General features: G+C 39.7%; 1 protein-coding gene and 1 long non-coding RNA gene across 5 annotated transcripts in view; one reads left to right on the top strand and one right to left on the bottom strand.

The window, feature by feature from the left end:
- The window catches only part of ABCB4 (ATP binding cassette subfamily B member 4), a 74121-nt gene extending 58386 nt beyond the window's left edge, over positions 1-15735 (bottom strand). For 2 of the 3 annotated variants that reach the window (XM_054564091.1, XM_054564093.1), the window contains exons 1-5: positions 15392-15735; positions 15202-15287; positions 11437-11488; positions 8333-8483; positions 2595-2652 (exon numbers count right to left, since the gene is read on the bottom strand). In XM_054564091.1, coding sequence (XP_054420066.1) covers positions 2595-2652; positions 8333-8483; positions 11437-11488; positions 15202-15281 — 341 coding nt within the window. In that variant the 5' untranslated portion in view covers positions 15282-15287; positions 15392-15735. The remainder of the gene's footprint in view (positions 1-2594; positions 2653-8332; positions 8484-11436; positions 11489-15201; positions 15288-15391) is intronic. The other variant, XM_054564092.1, reaches the window with a different exon arrangement.
- A 6854-nt stretch (positions 15736-22589) lies between these two features.
- Positions 22590-23178, top strand: part of LOC129063081 (uncharacterized) — a 47404-nt gene continuing 46815 nt past the window's right edge. For both annotated transcript variants that reach the window (XR_008528328.1, XR_008528329.1), the window contains exon 1: positions 22590-22902. This is a non-coding gene — a long non-coding RNA (uncharacterized LOC129063081). The remainder of the gene's footprint in view (positions 22903-23178) is intronic.

Raw genomic sequence — 23178 nt, 5'->3', positions numbered from 1 at the left:
TGCCCCTTTTCTTAACCCTCCCCACAGGGAGCCAGCAAGCTGGTGTCATATCTGAGACTCCATCAACCTGGCTAACACTCTTTGACGTGCCTGGGAGATCCTGAGGGACTCTGCCCCACCCAACTTACGGACCCACCCAAGCTGCTTCTCCCTATGAGTGGCTGATCTTGGCTCATGCTTCAAAACTTCATAAATCCTATTAAACAAGGACAACTGGCCTCAGTGAGCCCCAGCCCTGCCACTAGCAGCAGCCAGCCTAGATTCACAGCCTGGCTTCGCCTGGGAATCTCCAAGCCCAGCACAAGTTGCAGCCATATCAGATTGCTTTATAGGTCAGGCATGGTGGCCCCAAGTAAAACACAGGTTGGGGCTGACCTTGTCTTGCACCACCCGGGAAACCTCAGAGCCAATGCACCCAGTGGGCAGCTACAGACCACATCAGAGCACCACCACCCTGCCCCTGCGCAGCTGATCCTCCACAGACAGCAGAGGTTGTTGGCCAGTGGTCACAGCCAATCCTGGCAGCTGACGGGCTGGGGTAAATCTTTCCCATTGACCTGCCAACAGCAACCAAGGCTCAACTACAAGAGCAGGGTATATTAAGCCCATACAACGGGCATACCACGGGTACCCAGCTTGGATGATAAGGGAGACTGTGCCACTGGACCCTACAGGACACCTACTACATTAGGCCACACTATAAAGACACAGAATCAAAGCAGCTCTACTGAATACACAGAAACAAACAGAGGGAAGCTGCCAAAATGAGGAGACAAAGAAACATGGCCCAAATGAAAGAACAGATCAAAACTCCAGAAAAAGAACTAAACAAAATGGAGATAAGCAATCTATCAGATGCAGAGATCAAAACATTGGTTATAAGGATGTTCAAGGAACTTAGTGAGGCCTCAGAAGCATAAAAAAGATCCAGTCAGAAAAAAAGGATACACTGATTGAAATAAAGAAAAATTTACAGGGAAAGAACAGTAGAGGGGATAAAGCTGAGAATCAAATCAATGATTTGGAACATAAAGAAGCAAAAAGAAAAGAAAAAAACAATCAGAACAAGAAGAAGAAAAAAGAATACAAAAACATGAGGAAAGTATAAACAGCCTCTGGGACAACTTCAAGAAGTCCAACATTCACATCATAGGGGTGCCTGAAGGAGAAGAGAAAGGGCAAGAAATTGGAAATCTCTTTGAAAAAATAATGAAAGAAAATTTCCCTAATTTGGTGAAGAAAATAGACTTGGAAGTCCAGGAAGCACAGAGTCCCAAACAAGATGGATGCAAAAGGTCCTCTCTAAGACACATCATAATTAAAGTGTCCAAGGTTAAAAATTAAGAGAGAATCTTAAGAGTAGCAAGAGAAAAGAAGTTAGTTACCTACAGGGGCATTCCCATAAGATTGTCAGCTGACTCCTCAAAAGAAACTTTGCAGGCTAGAAGGGACTGGTAAGAAATATTCAAAGTCATGAAAAGCAGGGACCTACAGCCGAGATTACTCTACCCAGCAAAGCTATCACTTAGAATCAAAGGGCAGATAAAGAGCTTCCCAGAGAAAGTAAAGCTAAAGGAGTTCATCATCACCAAACCATCATTATAGGAAATGTTAAAGGGACTTATTTAAGAAAAAGAAGATGATCAACACTATAAACAATAAAATGGCAAAAAAATATATATATATATGTCAATAATTGAATCTAAAAACCAAACTAAGCAAACAAGAACAGAGATGGAATCATGGATACAGAAAGCATTTTGATGGTTGCCAGATGGGAGAGCTGTGAAGGAGAATGTGTGAAGAGGTGAGAGGATTAAGAAATACAAAAATAGGTAGTTACAGAATAGCCATGGGGATGTACAATACTATATAGGGAATGGAGCAGCCAAAAAACTTATATGCATGACCCATGGACGCAAACAATGGTAGAGGGATTGCCTAAGGGAGTGAGGGGTGCTGGGTGGAGGGGGCAAAGAGGGAAAATCAGGACAACTGTAATAGCATATCAATAAAATATAATTTTAAAAAAAGAAATAAACCAATGAATTGTGAGCAAGGTCACTGATGGGAATGAGACAGGGAGGAAGTATTGGAAAAAATAATAATAGTAATAATAAATTCAGTTTCAGTACTTTGAAATATATTTTTTATATAATTTTTACAAACTTCTTCCATATAGAAGCCTTTCAGGCCTGCCATTACATAGAAATAGTACCCATTTATATCAGCAACATTAATTGATATGTAAACATACAAACATTATGTTACAGGCTTTTCAGATTTCCATTAAGAAGGCTAGAGTAGGGGAGAAATGTCATTAATGACCTTATTGGATCAGCTGACAAAATTGGAATACAGGTGGTAGATTACATCAAAGTACTGTACGATATTAAATTTACTGAAGTTGATAACAGTACTGTGGCTATGAAGAGAATATCCTATTCTTAAGAACCACATTTGAGTATTTATTAGTAAAGGACCATGATGTATGCAACTTATTTCAAATGGTGGGGTTAGAGGTGGTACAAATGATAACAATAGGTTAAAGAGTATAACGAAAGGTAAAGAGTACATATATATTAGCTAATTACCTAGTCATTTCTTCTTCCAGAATTCTGCCTGGATTTAACATTGACAATGAAAAATTCACTAAATAAAAACAAAACAAAGCAAAAATAAGACATTTTTGAAAGTTTGAACTATTAATAGACATTGCTAGGTTTTAAAAATCTTTTCTCTTTTCTTTTCACTTTCAACTGCACTCTTTTCTCTTTATTCAAGTAAAGATCCCAATGAGTTTAGGTGCAGGACACCGAGGGGCCAGATGGAGGGAGATAATCCCTCCCCGGTTTCTCCCCAATCCTATCGGTTCAGCCAAGCAGCTTCCTATAGCTGTAGAGAGGAGCCTCAGAGGGCAGAGGAGGAAAAAAGAAATGATCCAAACAGAAAATACAGGGATTAAGGGGCACTTTTTTTTTTTTCTTAATGGCTCAGAGCACTTGACAGATACTTGCTTCTGTAAATTTTATTTTAATATCTATGTGTTTTCCCTTGCATGCTTCCTTATGACCTAACTGATAGAAAGGTGATTGCATTCATTATAAAGAAAGAAAAATTAAAGACAAGGAAGATAACTGAGTTGCTCAGAAGCAAGTCAGTGGATCACTGATAATTAGTCATCATCCTGAATTCCATGTCCTATTTACTAGCAAAACTGTATTCCAGTACTTTTAAAGGAATACTGATTGGAAGGAAATATATCTATTAATTTTAGTTAATTTAATAAAAATGTCAGTGTGCTTTTCCTGGTTTTCATTATTGCTAGTATTTGTTATATGCCAGGCTCTGTTCTCAACACTTTATAATACATGTATCAATTCATTTAATTTTCACAACAACCCTATCAAGTAGGGCTGTTTTAGAAATCCCCATTTTTGTAGACAAGGAAATTGAGGCACAGAGAGATAAAGTAACTTACCAAAGTCACACAGCTAGCAAAAGCCCAAGAGTCCTCTGTACTGTACAGCTCCTAGTAATATACTATACTGATTGATTCATGTGGTAATCACTTATTTTCACTTTTTTAAAAACACAAAGTAAAAAAATAAAAAGGAAAAAGCCCATATCTAATGCATTCACAAAAAAAATAGGATAGAGGAGAGAAAACATACCAAGGCAGGTATTTCCCATTCACCATGATGCTAGGACAGAAACTAGTTTATCTTTGTTCCTCTATCATGTGTAAATAACCCAGAGGTCATATTTTCTGGGTGCTGTGTAACTTCCTTGTCTGCTTCCAAAGGGAGATAAGGTTGAAATTGATTTAAAACTTAAACTACTATAAGGATCAATTGCCAGGCATAACTTTTCCCTCAGGATTGTAATTTCTAGTGTTGCTCACAGTAAAGTGCTTATTAAACTAGCTTTTTATCAGCTATCAGATCTTTGAGGAACCACAGGCTATTATACTTCTGTTCTTATCAGTTCAGTTCTATGTGTTCATTTCCTTCCTGTGTTCTTAAATATGCACCTTTGATATGTCAAATTTAATCTGTGTTTGGAATTACAGGCAGACAAGCTATCCTAAAGCTGTGGTATTTGGAGAAATCATTGTTCAAAATCTTGGGAAACCTCGATATGTATACAGGGCTAGTTTTTTCCTTGAACTTAGATATCAGGTGAAACTTAATTAAATGAGCTTTACTCTTCTCCAATACCTACCTCAGAATTTAAATTCTCTCAATGAGAATATTATATTTCAGATTGATCTTTCCTTCTAAGAAATAAGAATTTATGGGCATTCCAAGTTTGATCTGCTCCTTTCTAAGAATCCCAGGCCAAGAATGGCAACTAGCTCTGGGTTAGTAACCCTAGGAGCTCCAGAACCCTCAAGGAACCAAGAGTTTCTGCTGCCTGGGAACAAAGGTGAGATAAATGTGTTGCTGTGTTCCCAGAAGAGCCATGGGACTCCAGACCTGGAATTTTAGATCTGGAAGTATGGGGTTCTAGAGCTGGTGTTCTAGATCTAGAAATCTCATGGGATTCTAGATCTGGAAAGGGCGTAGTACTGGTCTTCTCAGATGTTGCTTACTGTGCTCCCATCTTATCAACAATCTCCAAAAAGTTATCTGGTTTGTGGGATCTGAACGCTACCCGCCTGTTAGAATCCCATGGGTGGCTTGAAAAAACACAGATGCCCAGGCTCCGCCCAACACCATAAATCAGAACCGCTGACTGAGTCTAGAGATTCCATTTCTAAAAATACCCCGGGTTCATTCTATATGTCAAGATGGAGAACCCTCGCCCTCACCTGCCTGCGTGCCTCCCGTAACAAGGCAATGGGGAATTCTTGAAACTACCTACTCACTTTAGACAGCTCCCAGAGATTTCATCCCGTCCATAGGTTACTAAACAGAATTTTAGAGTAGTTGTTTCATTTCCAAGTTCTCACAGCTAGTTTTCCCCAATATGTACTGATCGTTTACTATGTTCCAGACACTCTACTCTTAAATCATCTCATTTAACACTTTATATAAAACATCTCATTTAATTCTATCAGTAAATCTATGATTACCTTTCAAAGGTGAGAATGGTAAGAATTATAAAGGTTAAGTAACTTCCTCAAGGTCATACAGCCGGTGGGCAAAGGGCCTAAATAATAAGCATATACTTTAAGGATTACTTAAGGATACATTACATAGAGAGTCTGGGCTGTCACTTTAGAGTCTCAAGTAAATCAGTGTCTGTCTTCCTCAATTCTGCCTAAAATTTCTTTTATCATATAGAAACACTCAACACAAAACAAAGAGGTGGTGTATATTCAGGTAGTTTAGGCAGCATGGGCAATTAAGTAAGGTAGAAGGGGGGTCAAAAATGCCGCTTCTTCTCACTCCCAAGACAATGGAAGAACATGCAGTGTATATCTCTTTCCACACAGAACATCCTAGATTACTACAGTCACATAGACTTGGCATAAAATATATCAAGTTCTTGATACTCTGCAGAAAAACTGTTTCTTATGACTCTGTCCTTAAGGTTTTGGATGCAGAATGTATTATGCATAGTTTCCGCACAACTGGGTCATTGTGAGAGGATGACCTTGTCATGGAGTAGCTTTATTCTGTTGACAAGGACGGTTCTCTTCACAATAAATCATTGTCAGACCCTCTTGTAATTTAAACCGCTTTTTCTTCTAACATTCCCTTCTCATTTAGCTGTCCAAGAATCCAACAATTCTACAGAATGGACTCTAAATAAACACGACCTCTATGAGATGAGCGAGGGAGCTCAGCTAAGTACAGCTACGCACTCTTGTCTTCTCTCAGCTTCCATGACGCTGTTACACTCTGCAACTCTAAAGAGATCAATGATCTATTGGGATTTAGAGTGAGTATGAAATTTAAAGATTTCATTTTCTCCAAAGAAGTATATGAATATTACTTTTACAAACTACGAAAGAGTGGACATTGGAAACTAATAACATTGGAGGAACTTCCCTTTCCAAATCCTCCAAGACAGCCAATACGCTTAGTAACAAACATGGCTATAGAAGACCAAAGTTCATATTATTTGGAGGCTACAGAAAATAAGTTGGCAACTCTAGTGAGTTTAGTACTCCAGCAATCACAGGTCCGTAAATGACTTGCTTGTGACATTCCCCAGAGAGGCCGTGAATTTGGCACAGGACACAGTGACTGTCTGCCCTGTCCAGCTTCAAAGCAATTCAATTGTGTAATTAGAAACAAGTGAAAAACAAGCAAACTGCTCCAAATAAGAAAGTTGTAGAATTATTCTGGTACTCTAAAAACAAGACTAGTAAAATTGGTGCAACTGCTAATTTATATGTGATAAGTGATTTTTTAAAAGTTTAACTGTGATAAAATACACATAAAATTTACCGTTTTTATCATCTTTAAGTGTGCAGTTCAGTAGTCTTAAGTATATTTACATTGTTGTACAACTAATCTCCAGAGCTTTTTCATGTTTCAAAAGTGAAACTATGCATTAACCAAGAACTCCCCATTTCCTCCTCCCCCAGTGCCCGGTAGCCGCTGCTCTACTTTCTGTTTCTATGAATTCTACCTCATATAAGTGAAATCATACAATATTTGCCTTTTTGTTACTGGCTTCTTTCACCTAGCATAATGTCCTCAAGGTTCATTCATGTTGTAGCAGGTGTCAGGATTTCTTTCCTTTTTCAGGCTGAATATTACTCCATTGTATGATATACAACATTTTGTTTATCCATTCATCTGTTCATCTGATTTTTTAAACCCTGAATTGAAATCAGTTTTTGATTGATGTACTTGTACATGGGCATCATCCTGCTTTATACATATATATAATCAATGCATAATAGATCTATAGAGTTTCTAAAAAGTCAAAAGAAAACAAATAGAAAACTCCTACCCCTAATTTGCCTGAAGACTTTTAAAACTATCCTATGTTACTCCAATTTTACCTTTATGGTATTTATATTAAAATTTTGGTCACTGGTTGAACATAAGTAATCGATTTAACTTTACCAAGTACATTTGTTTTTTAAATAGAAAGCAAAATTATTTACATTACCAATATAATGTATTTATATGGTCATGATGAGCATGGTTTGAATGGCAGAAACACCTGATTTGAATTCTGTCCTAACGCTCACCAGCTATGTAACTTTGGACAAGCTACTTATCTTCTCTAAGCCTCAGTTTCCTCGTATGTCACAGAGGATAATGTTACCTATTGTGCAGGATTGTTCTTGTGAGGGTTAAGTGAAATAGGACCCAGCAGATACAAAATACAATAAAAGATTACTATTTTTGTTATTATTATTATAAAGAGGTTCTTCTCTGAAACAATAATACTTGAGAATAAATAAATAAACTAGTATTATAGGAGCTTTTTTCATTCAAAGGATGCTTTCACTTTCTAGAAGGCATTAATGTTCATCAATATTTATGTAAATAGATTCTATTATATAAGTTGAGCAACCATATTCTCTTAAGTAGTCATGCTTAAGTCCTACAGTGCTAACCAAAAATGTAGTGCTCGATCAGTGAACACTAAAATTGTTACTGAATATTATCTAAATGATAGGGTCCACTTTTTCTCAGGTATCTTTGCTATGAATGTTACCTTTCCTTTATTGGTATTTTTCCTTATGTTACACTCTCTGTGTACCAATAAAGCTCCATTCAGTCTTCCCCAGTCTCTTGCGGGGCACTAGGTCTCAGGCTTGGTACAAAACATAGAACTTTTCCTTTCTATGGAGAGTTTAGCTAATATGGAATAACTATGTCCATTGGAACCTCACTCCAGTGCTCTTGGCACAGCCCCTCTTTAGAGGACATTAATTTACGGGACTCCTCTGGCTCTTCAGTAATTATAGTCCGTTGGGTGTGTTTCAAACCACATCATTCTCATATTGAGTCCATTCTCTTTTCAGCAAAGTGTTACACCAAGTTCCAGCCAACCTGGCTGATCCAAAAATTAGACACAGAAAAGTGCCTAATTCCACCAGTGATCACTAACAGGATGGATGCTGCACAGATACACTCTGTTACAGTTCCACTGTCCTAAATTAGAGTGACTTTCCTCCTTTAGAGGCAAAGCTTTCTGTGTATTTCCTTATCCTTTCAAACAGCATACACCTATTTCTTAAAATCTAAATGAGCATTTGAGGAATTTTCTGAGATTTTACAACTTCTGTGATATCTAAAGTCACCCAGATGTCTAAATCATCAAACAAGTACACAACACACAGCAAAATCATTTTCCAATCCTTCACCTAGTAAAAGGGGTACCATGCATTTAAAAAAGAAAGTAGAGAAGTGCTTACCTGGAAAGGAGAAATTTCCTACAGTACTAACAAATCTGTCGGTCATTTCTCCAAATACTATCATCATGAGGGGAAGACCTGATCCATGAGCTATGGCCATGATTGTGCCCAGGGACATGAATAATTTGTCCTGCCAATCAGAATATCGAAACTGAAAAAATAAAAGAAATAAAAGAATACTTAGCTTACCTTGCAGGATAGAATTTCTCTCTTCCACAATTATATGTTCTTTGCATTTTTATTTAAGGTCAGTACATTTGTAATAGTTGCAAATAAATGTAATGGGGAAGGAGGAGAATTTCAATCCAAATCAGTGATGCATTAATTTTATGATTCTATTTATTTTGTATTCTGAGAAGAAATCCATCTGACTGTTTAATCAATACCTTATTTGGTTGAATGACTGAATCAAAAGGAATAAAAATGTAATTCTACTTCCAGAGCACCTGAAGTAGTGAATTAAGAACAGCTAGGGGTACATACACACACACACACAAACACAAACACACACACACAGACACACACACACAAACACACACACACACATACACACACACACACCCCATCCTTTAAAATGTCACTCAGAATATTTCAGAGGGAAAATTACAAATAGGGGGAAATAGACCCTCTGAGTTTTGAGGATAAGATCCCTTTAAGAGGTTTAATTAGCTATTAATATACAGCTCAGTAGTGACATGCAGCAAACATTATGGAGTGCCTATCTGAGTACTTACGATAAGTCTTGCTCAGGGAGATGATGCTCATTACAGGGCCATAAAGGATAAAGGAGGTTATTGAAGAAGAATTGGGGAACAGAGAACAAATAGAGGATGTTTAGATTTAGAACAGCGAAGTGACTAGAAGGTGCATGAAGTGCTCAGGTAGCTCCATGGGGTGGAATTCCTGAAGGGCTCAGTGCAAAGTGCGGGAGACTACACTAGAGAGAAGGAGAGAGGCCATGGGCTATGCCAAGGGTCTTGGTCTTAGTATTATCCATGTACAATGTACTTAGTACTATCACTTAGAGCGGTGATACCCATTGTCCCAGTAGAGCACACAACACCCAGGAACTAAGCAGCTGATCAGTGCCATAATATTCCAAAGACCTTTTCCTCACTGTCTTTGTAGTCCTCTCCAGTTTCTCACTTTTTCTCCCCATTTTTGAACAACTGTTCTACAGCTCTCTCTTTGTTCTCATCTCCTTCTGCCTTCCAGACTACATCTTTGTTGTCTTAATTTTCCATTTCTATACCTTCCCTTCTGCCCTTGCATCTCTCCCCGCTTTTCCGTCTTTTTCCTCTACCCATTTTTCTCCCCTCATCTACCCCGCTTCTAGGGATAAGCAACAAGTCATCAGGAGAATGGATGATGAGTCGGCCCTCACAGAAGGAGGTCCTTGACAGAGCTAACGCTGAGTCAGACAGGGTCAATACGACGGGCAGGCTGAGGTCAGACACACGTGGTGGCGAGGGGGGAGGTGTGCCTGCTGTTTTCAGAGAGTTCCAGAAACTCAGTATGAGAAGGCAAACAAATTCCATCATCAAACACACAGGGCAACCAACAGTGCCAGCAAAGGGTCAGAAGCCAAGTGGAGCTTGGAATGAAACAAAGGGAGGGGGTAAAGTCAAGAGCAAATGGAGCAGAGTGCCTAAAACTGCTACAAAAGAGACCTGTGTCCCCAAGGTTCGATTTAGTGGCTGCTGGGGAAGGGAGAGCCCTGGGGTCCACGGGCTACAATTACAACCACAGGATCAGGTCGTCCTGCAACGTTCTCTTACTAAACATTTACATGAAATTGAAGAATGTTTTAAATACTTTTCAAATTACTAAATAAAATTTTTTTGTCTTTAAGCTTAAATTTGAAATTACATAGATTTTGTAGCAACATCCTAAGTGAACCTAGATTTTTTTCAGGGATTTTTCAACAAAACAATGTATTTCAAACTCCTTTAGGGTACAGTTTTGTAAATGTCTAAATCATTGTGTTGTTCATCTGGAACTAATAAAATATTGAATGTCAACTGTTATCAAAAAATAAAAAAGAGGGGAAAAAAGAGTACCATTCTGTCCTGAACCTCTTTCAGGACAAAAAAAAAAATCTATTCTGAGTCTGAAAAAGGTTACATTTAAACTTAATTTAAATGTAAACTTTTAAATTCAGATGAAATTTTCCATGTTCCTACTTTGGGGTATTATTTTCTGTGGGAGGCAAACCTATGCATTAAAACCAGATCTAGTTTTACAATGTATTCTCTAAAGCACTAAATTGAAAAACAAACAAACAAACAAACAAAAACCCACTCTGACCAAAACATCGTGAGAACAAGGGAGAAGGGAATGAGCAGCGGTTCTGTGATGACAGGAAAAGCCTGCAGCGGTGCTCGAGGCCTGGGGCGCTTCGGTGTCTTTTCGCTCACTTTATTAAGGCGGAGATTTCAGCTGGCATGCCACTTACTGTCAACTTCTTTGCTATCAAATTACGGCTGTCATAGTTTGAAACACATATTTATCAAAAGTGGGCAAACGTTTTCTTGGGCCCCCTCTCTGGAACATACTACAAATTGAAAAACAGACTAGATTTCTTCCAAAAATATGTCGGTTTTCTTCGTGCCAGCGGAAACCAGAGACTTGTGTTGCACATGACCTAAACCCTTAATTACTCTATATTTAATCACTGTACTTGGATGCTAAGTGTGAACTTAGATTTATTAATTATTTTTAAAATTTCTATAGTTAACAATCATCTTGTCTGCAAGCTTATTTCAAGCAAAATTTGTGGGGTTTTTTGAAACCAATACAGAGACTTTTTTTTTTCTGAAATGGGTTAGTCCGTCTCGTGCTACAAATACAAGTCTTATTTTCAATTTCTGTGTGAACCAGTTAGCTCTGCTCTGTTTCATGGCCAGCCTCTCTCTACCTCTTTTTTCATCCGCCTTGGGAATGGCAGCTCTGACTACAGCGGGCCAGCCGAAGACAGCCCGGGTGCGGCAGGGACGCCTATCACGGCCTGCGGACCCTCATGACGTACTGGCTCTATCACTTTTGATTAAAGGCACCAAATTTGAATGAAGGAAAGAATGATCATACTTGATTTCACAGCTTACCAATGTTAATGGTCCAATTAAATTCACTTTCTTCATTTTTTTTCTGTCTTGGCTGCAGAAAAAAAAAATAATTGCTTGAATTAAAAACTGTTACAAAATGTTTCCCAGTAGATTGAATATAAACTTAAATAGTTATCCTACTCAACTATTATAATATTTCCAATATAAAACAGTGTTGTCCACAAATTGTCAAAATTATCCAGTTTAACAAATAGTTCAAGGCACCTAGTAACTAAGGTAACTGTCCAAGGTACTACAGGAATATCTGGGTAAATGAGAAATGGTCACCTGCCTACAGAGCTCACAGACAGAGGGAAGATGAATGCGTTAGCAATGCCTGCCTAATCAATTACAGTAGTTGCCCTTCGCTACCCACAGTTTTGCTTTTTGCAGTTTCAGTTACCCACAGTCAACTGTGCATTGAAAATATTAAATGGAAAATTCCAGAAATAAACATTTCTTAAGTTTTCAATTGTATGCCATTCTGATTATTGTGCTGGAATCTCACGCTGTCCTCTGCATCCTGCCCAGATGGGAATCATCCCTGCGTATCTATGCCACACAGGGTCTGGCACAAATAACACCCCCTTTTTATTATATAAAAATCTTTTATTACAAAATCATAATCATGTAATTCTGTAATATAACCATGTCACAGTCAAGCACACCATATGACATTTTAGGTGAAATGTTCAAATTGCTGTCCATCTCGTGCAAGACATTCGTGTACCCTACCAACCACACTCACTGGTATTACTTCTGCCAGACCCTGTACATGTTGCCCACCTTTTAGTCACTTAGTCGCTATCTCACTTATCAAACTGACTATCATGATATCACAGAGCTCGTGCTCGATTAACCCTTATTTTACTTAATAATAACTCCAATGTGCAAGTGTAGCGACACTGGCAATTTGGATATGCCAAAGAGAGGCCATGAAGTGCTTCCTTTAAGTGAAAAGGCAAAAGTTCTTGACTTAATTAGGCATTATATCACCTCACATCTTCAAGAGGAAGGGTGAATACAGTATAATAAGATATTTTGGCAGAGAGAGAAGGAGATCATTTCTCTCTCTGTATCATTTTTACAGTGGGGGAAAAAGTAAATTTATAGTTTTAAGTACTCAAAACAGAGTTTGTTGTATTACTGTTTATTAATTATATTATTTTCTATACAAACAACTGTAAACTTACTTTTGTCTCATCCTGTCCCATACTCTTATTACAGTATATTGTTAAAGTTGTTCTATTTGATTATTAGTTACTGTTGTTATTCTCTTACTGTACCTAATTTATAAATTAAACTATCATAGGTATGTGGATATAGGAAAAAACTATATATATATGTATATATATGTATATATACATATACATATATATATTCTTCTTTGAGTACAAAAAAATCTAAAAATAGTAAAGGCCACTATTGAGGAGGGTTGTGGGGAGTGGTGTCAGGAAGTCTTGTTTGCTCTACATTGAAAATACATCTAGAATTTAACCATTGCTCACCCCTTTTATTGCCGTCCCATTGTCCCAGGAGAATACTTGCTTAGTCTTTCTACTTCCACTTATGCCCACTTTAGTCTATCTTCAACACAGCAGTCAGAGTAATCATTTAAAAACTCCAGTCATATCATGCTGTTCTTCTGTTCAAAAGCCTTCAATGGCTCCCATTTTTCACAAGTGTAAAATCCAAAATCCTACATTGGCCTCTAGGGCCGTACACAGTCTGTTTTTTTATTCCCTCTCAGACCACATTTCCCACTTCCGCCTCTGCTTCCGCTGCTCCAGCTGCCCTGGTCTCTCGGCTATTCTGTGCACACACCCAACACTTTCCTATTGCAGGGTCTTCATGTTGTCAGACACCTCTGCCAGGAATGCCCTCTCCTCAGACACCCACACTGCTCTCTCCTCTCATTTCTTTCATATCTGTGCTCAAATACTGCCTTCTAAATAACGACTACCTTAGCCACCTTATTTAAAATGGCCAACTATTTCCTTCTTGCACTCCTGATTTTCGTAGCCTTGACTAATGTTTGTCAATAGCATTCAATATCTTCTAACATTTGCTGTACTATACTTATTTAGCATGTGTATTATTCATGTCTGCCCACCATACAATAATGTAAATTTCATGAGGAGAGAGATTTTTGTTAACCTAGAAATGCTTAATTTAGCTTAAATTTCCAAGTAGGTGATAAAATTAACTCATAAAACTTGATCCCAAATTATTTAGAACATTTGCTAAAATCAAAGGACAGACATTTGCCACTAAACATATTTCAAAGAAGGTGCCACAGGCAATAGCAGCATGGTTGGAATATGCATACAACTAAGTTTCGGTTTGCCCTAGATAACTGAGGTAAGCTGAACATCCTTTGAATGCACAAGCTTTGGTCTGCTTTTTATAAAAATTAGTCTCATTATATTTAATTTCATCATCCTCCAGTCTTACTGTATTTTTAACTTTCTGTATTCTCTTCTGAACTGTTTCCTTCTTTCCAACACAAGGCTGGAACTCCACTTCTGGGAACTTCCTTAGCTTCCGGAGTGTTACCGTACTTTTGTCATTGTCGTTGCAGGGGTAGCTCCTTTGTACACTCACCAAATGCTCAGCCAGGCCAATGCATAAATAGCCTTCCTGGTGAAAATGCCATCTATTTATAGATTCACAGTCCATCCCAGTCTAAACTGCCATCTTCCTGGTAGAAATACTACCATCCGTCTGTTTCCAATTCTATGTGGCAAACTACATTTTCTATGAATGAGTGGCCTGGAACTTAGAAGGAACAGAGCATTATCACTGTAAGAAGTTAACAGACTAGAATAATGCTTCTGTTTAAACATCAGATAGGCATATTTCAGTTGGCTAATCAGGCTCCTCGCAGCTTGAGGACACACTACAGAACTTGATAAATTTGTCCTGCTGGGTGATTACTCCATGACACAAGTCAATTAGTTCAGGATGGCCTGGTGTGAACTCGGAGACCATAATAGTCTCATGAACTACTTGAGGCTAAAGGCGAAAATGATTCACTATTCCCACAGTGAAAGAGGAAACAAAGACAACACACCATTGACTGGTCGCTTCTGCTCCTACTAAGGCCTGTGAAGCGTACTTGTTAAGGGCCCACGGGAACCAAAAAGCCTTCATGCGAGAAAGACTCTCAAGCAAAGGAAGCGCTGAGCTTTCTCCTTGTATTGGAACAAAAACTGATTTGGAAGTGCAGATTAAGGCAGAATGAGGCTACCCAAGGCCCCCCTCCCCACCTCACGGCCCGGAGCCAGGAAATAGGGAACCCGCCTGGGGCTGGGAGGAGGGGGAGGGGAAAGACAAGGAGGAAAAGGAACAAGGAGGGGAAGTAGGGAGATTCTGCTTCACTGCCCTTGTTCTAAAAACACAACCATCAACAGCAGATGTCTGATGCTCTATAAGCATGAAAAATCAGATGGTTTCGAAAGTTGCTTGTAAAAGTTTAGAGTTACATAATACAAGAAAGGTTATACAACACAGATATTCATCGAATCACCCTGCACAAAGGGAAGCGGACCCTTTTTAAAGACAGCCTCTTCTTCCCGAGCCTGTGTCAAAAGGAGGCTCAGTGACATTCTTTGAGAAAGGTCACAGCGCCAGACAAGTCCTTGCAAAGAAGCTCCAAAACAAAGGCCAAAGACAACAAACAGATTTTCTCAACTTCTTTCCAAGGCCGAATTTGACCCCGCTGATTCGCGGATAACGGAAAAGCGGTGCCTGCTGGTGAAGTACCTGCTGCTGCTCCGTTCAAAGTCACCTTCTGCACTCCTCGGGCGCCGCGCTGTTCCGTTCCTTCCCGCCTCAAGATCCATCACAGCCTGGGGAGAAACCACAGCTTCAAGTCCAAGTGCACCCGCTCCAGCTCGAGGAGCACAGCCAGTCTCCTCGCAGACCCCGCCCGAGGGGTCCAAACCGAACTCACGAGTCGCTGGGCCCAAGGGCGCCGGATGGAGCTCCCGCTGTCCTAGCCTTGCGCCCACAGTCCCGGGTTTCCCGGCGCGCAGGGGCCTCCCTCACCTCGGACCTCGCGCGTCTCTGGCCGAGCCGCTGCGCGCGGGGCGCTGCGACTCAGGTGCCTGGACTTTGCTCCAGCAACTTCACCCCCGCCCCCAGCGCGCGCAGGGGCCCAGAGACGCTTCCTTCTGCCGCCGGGGCTAGGGCCCCGGCCCGCAGGAGCAGCTCCCGCCGCCCGCCACGCTTGCTCCGCGGGCCAGGCGCGGGTAAGGGGCCCAGAGTGCCCCCTCGCCGCCGGGGGCGCCCGCGCGGTCACCGCCCACCCGGGCGAGCCGCCAGCCGCGGCCGGGCCGCGTCGGCTGTGGGCGAGAAGCCCGCGATCAGTCTAGTGCCGCCGGGTTTTCGGAGAGCCGCGCCTGCGGGCCACCGGAGCTCGCAAAAGCGACTGTCACGCTCTTCGCGCTCAGTTTTCTTGTTAAACCCCAGCGGGGACACTTTGAAGAGGCTCAACAACTGTGGGGAACCGAGGACCTCGAGAGGGCACTAGACTCGCTTCCCGTTCCTGCATCCACAGGTCTGGTCCCGTCCGCACAGAACCCAACCGTCTCCAGGGATGGCGGGGCTAACCGGGGCCCCGAAGCAGCACGTCCTGCTCCTCGGAGAAGAGGAACGTTGTCCGGGCCCTCTTAATACTTCGAGAGACAGAACTTTAGGGTTGGGAGGGACTTTAATAGAGATCCCCTGATTCGAAACAGGCATTTTCTTTTTTGCTTTTTTTTCTTTCTTTTTTTACAAGAAGAAACTGATGCCCAGAGAGGTTAAGTCCTGCCTGAGGCTGCATCAACCGGACCAGGGTCCAGTCTCCATCGCCCGCCCCCGTCTCCCCGAACCCCGCACTGGTTCCCTGCTCTGATCTTGTACTTCTCCTTATACTAAATGGTTTCTACACCTAGAGCCCACCTGAGTCCCCCATATGGTTTTCTCGTGCCTTCTGATTAATTTCTCGGCCCTCAGCCAAAAAGGAGGGTCTAAAATATCGAGAATTAAGTTATCGAACCCATGCGGTCAGTGGGATTCAAACTCAGACCTTCACATCTTATTAGTCATGTGACCTTGGCCACTTAGCTCACTTCCGAAGGCCTCAGTTTCCTTATATGCATTAGGTTACCGTGAGAAATAAATGAATTAAGGAGGTAAAAAAACAAAATATAGTAGGTACTCAACAAATATGACTTCCCATCCTAATCATGTAGCAGGATTGCTTGCTGGTCCTTGTTCCTGCTATGTCTGACACAGAAGTCACCCCAAGGTTTTCTTGGATTTCCAGAGAACCTTAAAGCAGAGTGTGGTATAAGGGCAGGTACTGTTGGGCAGGCCCTGGTATGAATCTCACCTCTGCCATTCACTGTCTGTCTGGTTTGGGGCAGTTTATTTAATTCTTGGCTGTGTCTCTGAAAAACAGAGAACGTGTTGTTAGGATTAGATATAATGTGTTTAAAGTGCCCAGCACATAGGAGGCACCTAATAAATGATAACTAGAATTATAGTTAAAAGATCAGGAGAGGCTGATGAGGAAAGATCAGAATAGGAGCCAGCAGCTCTGCCACTCTCTCTTAAATGTGCCACTTTGCTCTGCTCTGCCTGTTAACCTTGAGCTAGGAGGAACTTGACTTCAAGGACACAAGTATGCTGGCAGTTGATTGAAACTATGGCATGTTCTGGAATTATGTGATAGAAATGAATTTACTTAAGCATGTTTCCTCAAAATGTTTTTCTCCTTATCCAACCTACAAGAGCCATGAGGATTCCCTTCTTTGACCAACCATAATTCCTCCTCTTCACAAGTTGAATAGGTGGTCAGGTCACTAGAGACTAAAAGTGCTCTGGGAATAAAGCAATTGGAATTGTTTAGTTTGAAAGAAGGCCTGGTGGTGACTGGAGGACATTATAAAACTCAGGGCCTATAAGGAGATGACAGCCTCTACAATTTCTAAAAAAGAAGTCATGAGGAGTAAAAATGCAGACGCTTGAGGACGTAAGAAACTTGTGAACTAAAAACAAAAACAAGCAAAAAGCACCCAGAAATAGGACACTCTTGCCCCTCTGTCTAAATCAATTCACAGAGATGTCCCTTGAAGAAGTGCTCGTGCTTTCTGCAGGTGAGGGCCAGTGGAGAGAGGGGAACCGCGCCTACATGGCTGTGTTTGTGTGTTTCCCGTGGCAGAGGTAAATCCAAGGGCTCCTTTTATATCTGTTTGACAACAATGAACCAGCTCTATATGGTGCCTCCCACCAGGTTATTCCTTCATTCAAGAACAATACTTAAGCCCCAATGGATTTCCTGATGGCATTCAGGCTGTTAGAAAGCTTAACTTTCTCTTTGTGCTGGGATAATGAGTTACTTCTTTGTTCTCACTGACATAGAGTTAATGCCTTTCCATCACTGTGTTACCTTACTTTTTCTATGTCTTCCATTAGTTCTATCTTTCCTTCATTAATATTAACTTCTGCTTTTTTTGGCTCAATGGAATATTTTTATTATTTAGGTTTCTTTTCTCTTAACTTACTAGGTATATGTTCTTTTATTATCTATTTAATTGTTTACTCCTTTCCAAAGATTATGACATGTATCTTTAACTAATCATTGGTACTCTTTCCTCTTCTAAAACAATACAAGGATTTTAAAAACCTCAACCGTCATTTATCCACCTGATTTAAATATTATTGCTGTCTTGCACAGTGCTTTAATTTTCTCTATTTATGACTGTTAAAACACTATGATTATTTTATAATCAATATTCATTTAGATTTATCTCTATATTTATCCTTTTCTTACCCTTTATTTTTTCTTATGTATCAGAGCCACTAACTTGGATCATTCTCCTTTTACAGGAAGAATACTCTTTTGTGTTTCCTTTAGTTGGTGATGAATTTTCTCATTTTTCCCCCCTGAGAACTCATTTCATCTTTATTTTAAAAAATTATTTGGAAATTTGTCTTACCGGCTATCAATACTTTTATTATGAAACTGTAGTAATCAAGGCAATGTGTTTTGGACAAGGATAAATAAAATTAAAGTGGAACAGACTAGAGATCTTGCAAGGGACAGAGCTGCAATTCTAATGCAAGCTATGTTCTTAGCCACCACCTTAAATAGGGCAGGAAGTAGGCATGGAGGAGATGGAGAAATGTATCAGACAGTTAAACACGTTCATCCCCAATCCATCCATCTTACCACCTTTTAACTGTTATTCATGTCCTTGATGTGCTCTCTTCCTTCATAACCCATACTGCAGATATCTGCAACCCCTCACCTTCTCTCTTTATCGTGCTAACTTGGTGAAACCACAACCCTGGCTAATTTAAATTATTCAACTCCTGCAAGCCTCCACTGTGTAGCAGAGCACAGCTAAAGAAAAACACAAACCCATCTGATTGGTCTTACCATGAAATTATATGGCCTTTGACTATATGTTGGGCTGGCCAAAAAGTTCGTTTGGTTTTTTTCCATAAGATGGCTCTAGTAGCACTTAGTTGTCTTTAACTTTATTTGAAACAATTTTGTTAGATTGTATTGTGACAACTGTCATACCAGTGTGCATTAAAAAAAACTTATCAAAATTGGTGAATTTTTGTGTAGCCATTTAAATATTGAAAATGGAATAAAATGCGCAACATTTTCAGCACATTATGGTTTATTATTTCCATAAAGGTAAAAAACACAACTGAAATGCAAGAAAAGATTTGTGCAGTGTATTGAGAAGGTGCTGTTGACTAGTTGAATGTGTGAAAAGTGGTTAGAGAGGTTTCTGGCTGGCCAATGCTCCATGGCCAGGTAGATCACCTGAAGCTGATAACAATCAAATTGAGACATTAATTGAGAACAATCCACATTCTACCATGCAGGAGATAGCCAACATACTCTACATATCTAAATCAAAAAGAACAAAAATCCCTTTTCACCTTTGACCTCTTTTCTCCTAAAAAATCATACATATAAAATTTATGTGTATTTACATCATATATAAATTTTATAGATTTATAATCATATTTATAAAATTTATCTGATTTGGCCCCATCACCTTGGAAGGCATTCATAAAATATCGAAGATGAAGATGGTGCTGATTCAGCACTCTCTTTTTCAATGATCTCTTTCTTACATCCTCTTAAACCAGGGTAGACTTTCAAAGTGCATGACCAAACTTAAAGAACTACTTGGGAAGAGTTTGTTATCAATCACAATGCCATATCATTTTCACCAACATAGAGCAATGACACATTGAGAGTTCAAAGGTCACATTGCCTAATGAAATTTTTGTGTTCTGTGAGGATTATGGGAACTGTTGGGTAGATAAGGTGCCAAGGTCAGAGATTAAATGATAAGCATGAGCTAGGTTCACCATGCTTTAGGTCATCTATGTTGACTTACTCTTGAGGTTATTTTTTTTCAAATTAAAATATTAATTTTATTCAATTTTCAGCTTTGTATGATTGCAAAGAACACGCTTCTTTTTCAATTTTATTTTTTTATCATTTAGGCTGTGTAACTTAGTGGTTAGACAATCACATATTGAAATACTTTACATAGTCTTCCCCTCAATTCCCCAGTACACCAACTGTTACCATAATATAATTATTGCAATATTATTGACTATATTCCCTATGCTTTTCTACATCCCTGTGACTGTTTTGTAACAACCAATTTGTGCTTCCTTAATTCCTTCACCTTAAGGCTATTCTAAATCATAACTTTTAAAAATATTGTACTTCGCTACAGATTTAAATATTTGCTAACACCGTACCGACATATCTATAAATAATATAACAAAAAGGAACAGTAGCATCAGATTTGCATTTGATATTAGTTCTCAGTTATTCTTAGCACTATTTCTTAGTCCTAAAATTGTGGCATCCTAAGGGTTCCTCAACCACTTTAAAGGGTGTTGTGAAATGTTTAGGGATCTACTAAAGCAAAATTAACTTGGGTTTGTAATCATCTGTGCATCAGTTTTAGAACTCTACTGATGTAAGTAAAATCTATGAAACATAAACATGAAGAGGCAAAGAGAGCATATAGGAGTTTGTAGCTAACTTAGGACCTTAGGCTTGATATACAGGGCTAGTATGCAAAATGATTGGCTAAAGTAGCCTTTCTGGTATAAATGAAAATTTTGAGAATTTAAAATGTACTAGTACTTTAAGTTTACCTATTAATAACCAATAATAACCCATAATAAAAACACTCTTAAGCAACCTTTTAAGTATTTGTTCTCATAGAGGAAATCCCTACTTTTCTTTTTTCATTTTTATCCAATCATGGCCATTTTGACATATTTCTCCTTAGGTTTCTTTTTTTAAAATTATTTATTTATTTTTAGAGAGAGGGAAGGGAGGGAGAAAGAGAGGGAGAGAAACATCGACGTGAAGGAGAAACATCAATAGGTTGCCTCTTGCATGCACCCAGATTGGGGACCAACCCCACAGCCCAGCCATGTGCCCTGACCGGAATCAAACCTGTAACCTTATGCTTTGTGGAACAACGCCCAACCAACTAAGCCACACCGGTTAGGGCCTTTTCAGATTTTGTCTATATGTACATGTTCCAGACCTGGGTTCCCTGACCCCAAAGAATTTTATACCATTTTTTGTCTAGGGAGATAGACTACTGTGGCCATAGGATTTTTCAAATAGTTTAGGTAGTCTCAGCCCCTTTCCTAAAGGAATGTAGAAAATCCATGGATGACTCCTGTCCGAGTCATCTATTCAAACTCTGTGGGAGTAGGGAGGCTACTACCTGCTCTGAGAGACATGTCTTGAGTAAGAGAGAATTGAAGGGGAACTCTTTTGTAAGTTAAAAAGAGACTGTCATACTCAAATTCTGATAGAATAAGAAAGCCTCACCTGCAATCTGGTTTGATTATAGAAACAAAATATGAGAATCATGCCCTTGATAAGCTCTTTCTAGATTTTGACTAAAAAAGAAAAAAAATCCTCCTTCTCTCTCTCGCCTTGCTTTTTCCCCTCATCCCCAAATAAAATAGTGTGATTTCCTGCCTAAGATGCTAGAATATTGTGCCTCTCTCTCATGGCTGAAATGATACAGCTTCTCAAACTTTTGCAGTTTACCCACAAGCTCAGGAGTTGCAAGGTAGGTTTCTAAACTGTCCTTTTCTTCCTTTACTTATGGAGTTTGTAAAAGGGTTATATTTTTATATTTATAATGAATATCAAAACATGTAAATGTGCTTTATTTTATAAAATCTCACTGCACATACACCTTTCCAGGAATGTGTGCATTCTGAAGTAAGGTATACCTTGACACTCTCACTATTTCCCATAAACTGTTCCAAGAATTAAAAATAAATCTATCCTGGTACCCCAGGCCTTTCAGGCCCAGGTCCTACTTGATCTCCAGACTCATTTCTGTGACAGCCACCACCCAGTCCTCCCACACCCAACACCTAAAACTCAGACTGCCCCGAGCCACCTCCAATTCCAGCCTTCCAGGCGTTTCTGTACGGCTCTCCACATCCATATCCTTTCTCTACAGCCCATCTGACAATTAGATAGTCGGCTCACATTACTAAATGCATTTCCTGTCTCCTAAACTGTGAGCTTCTTGTCTTATCATCATGCTCCCAGTATGTAGTCCAGTAGGCACTTAAGATAATTGTTAAATGAATAAATATAAAAATAAAACTCCCTTTTTACAGAAGAATATTGGTAGCCTACAAGAGCAAGAAGAATATGAAGTGAAGGCAATCAACATTTTTTGCTTATATTCCGTGTATTGGGGAGTGTTCTAAAAACTTTATTATAATATTTAGTTCTCAAGTAATCCAAAGAGGTAGCTATTGAAATATGTGAATTGCCAATGAGGAAATAAAGGCTTAAAGAAAATGAGTAACTCGCCCAAAGGATCGTAAATGTTAACAAACCAGGAGCCCAAGGAGAAACCCAGGTGTTTCTGCCTGGAACACCTGAGTCCTTCTCCATGCACCGGGCGACAGTCCAGGAGGTACATTTGATGTGACTGCCCAGTGGAGAAAGTGAGAACATTCACTTCCCAACTCAAAGGTCACTCTTCCTTATGACACAACATGACTCTTTTAAAAGAATTCAGGTAAAAATATTTCATCATAGATCTTTGCCTTTTGCACATCTCTGTAAGCATTCCTGCTTTTCTCTTTGATGTTTTGATTTTTCCAGAATCCAAGGGCCGAGGTTTTTCACCTTGGTGTTAGAAGTTCCAAGTGGAACAAAGGACAGCAGTTGCAGACGGTACTCCCTGAACATGTTTTGTTTAATCTTTCTTTTTAAAGAACAACAAATCTCTTTTTTCCCATTTAACAAATATTTTTATTGAGGACTTTCAATGTGCCAGGAATTGATAGAAATGTCGGAGTACAATGATGAACCAGGTGCCCACCAAGATATTGCGGACCAGAGGGATACTTTGGAGGATCAAGTGCTTTAAGGTAAGTGAAATTCCTTTGTAGGCTGTGGAACTAAAAAGAGTTATTACTTGTTCTAGTTATCAGTTGGCTTAAAGCAATGGATTTGAGGATGCTGTACAGTTCTGTGGATTCATGGGACTCAGCTGGGTGATTCTCATCTCACGAGGGTACAGTCAGGCATTGACTGGAACTGCGGCCACCCGGAGGATTGATTGGGCTGGATGCCTGAGTTATCCATTCCCATGACTGGAACTGGAGGCTGGTTGTAGGATGGGGCTCAGTAGAGTCAAGTCATGT

The sequence above is a fragment of the Pteronotus mesoamericanus genome, unplaced genomic scaffold (genome assembly GCF_021234165.1).
Source record: "Pteronotus mesoamericanus isolate MK-2021 breed Mesoamerican mustached bat unplaced genomic scaffold, CSHL_Meso_final scaffold_85, whole genome shotgun sequence".
NCBI lineage: Eukaryota > Metazoa > Chordata > Mammalia > Chiroptera > Mormoopidae > Pteronotus > Pteronotus mesoamericanus.
Note: the sequence above shows the minus strand (reverse complement) of the source record. Positions and strands in the feature narration are given on the sequence as shown.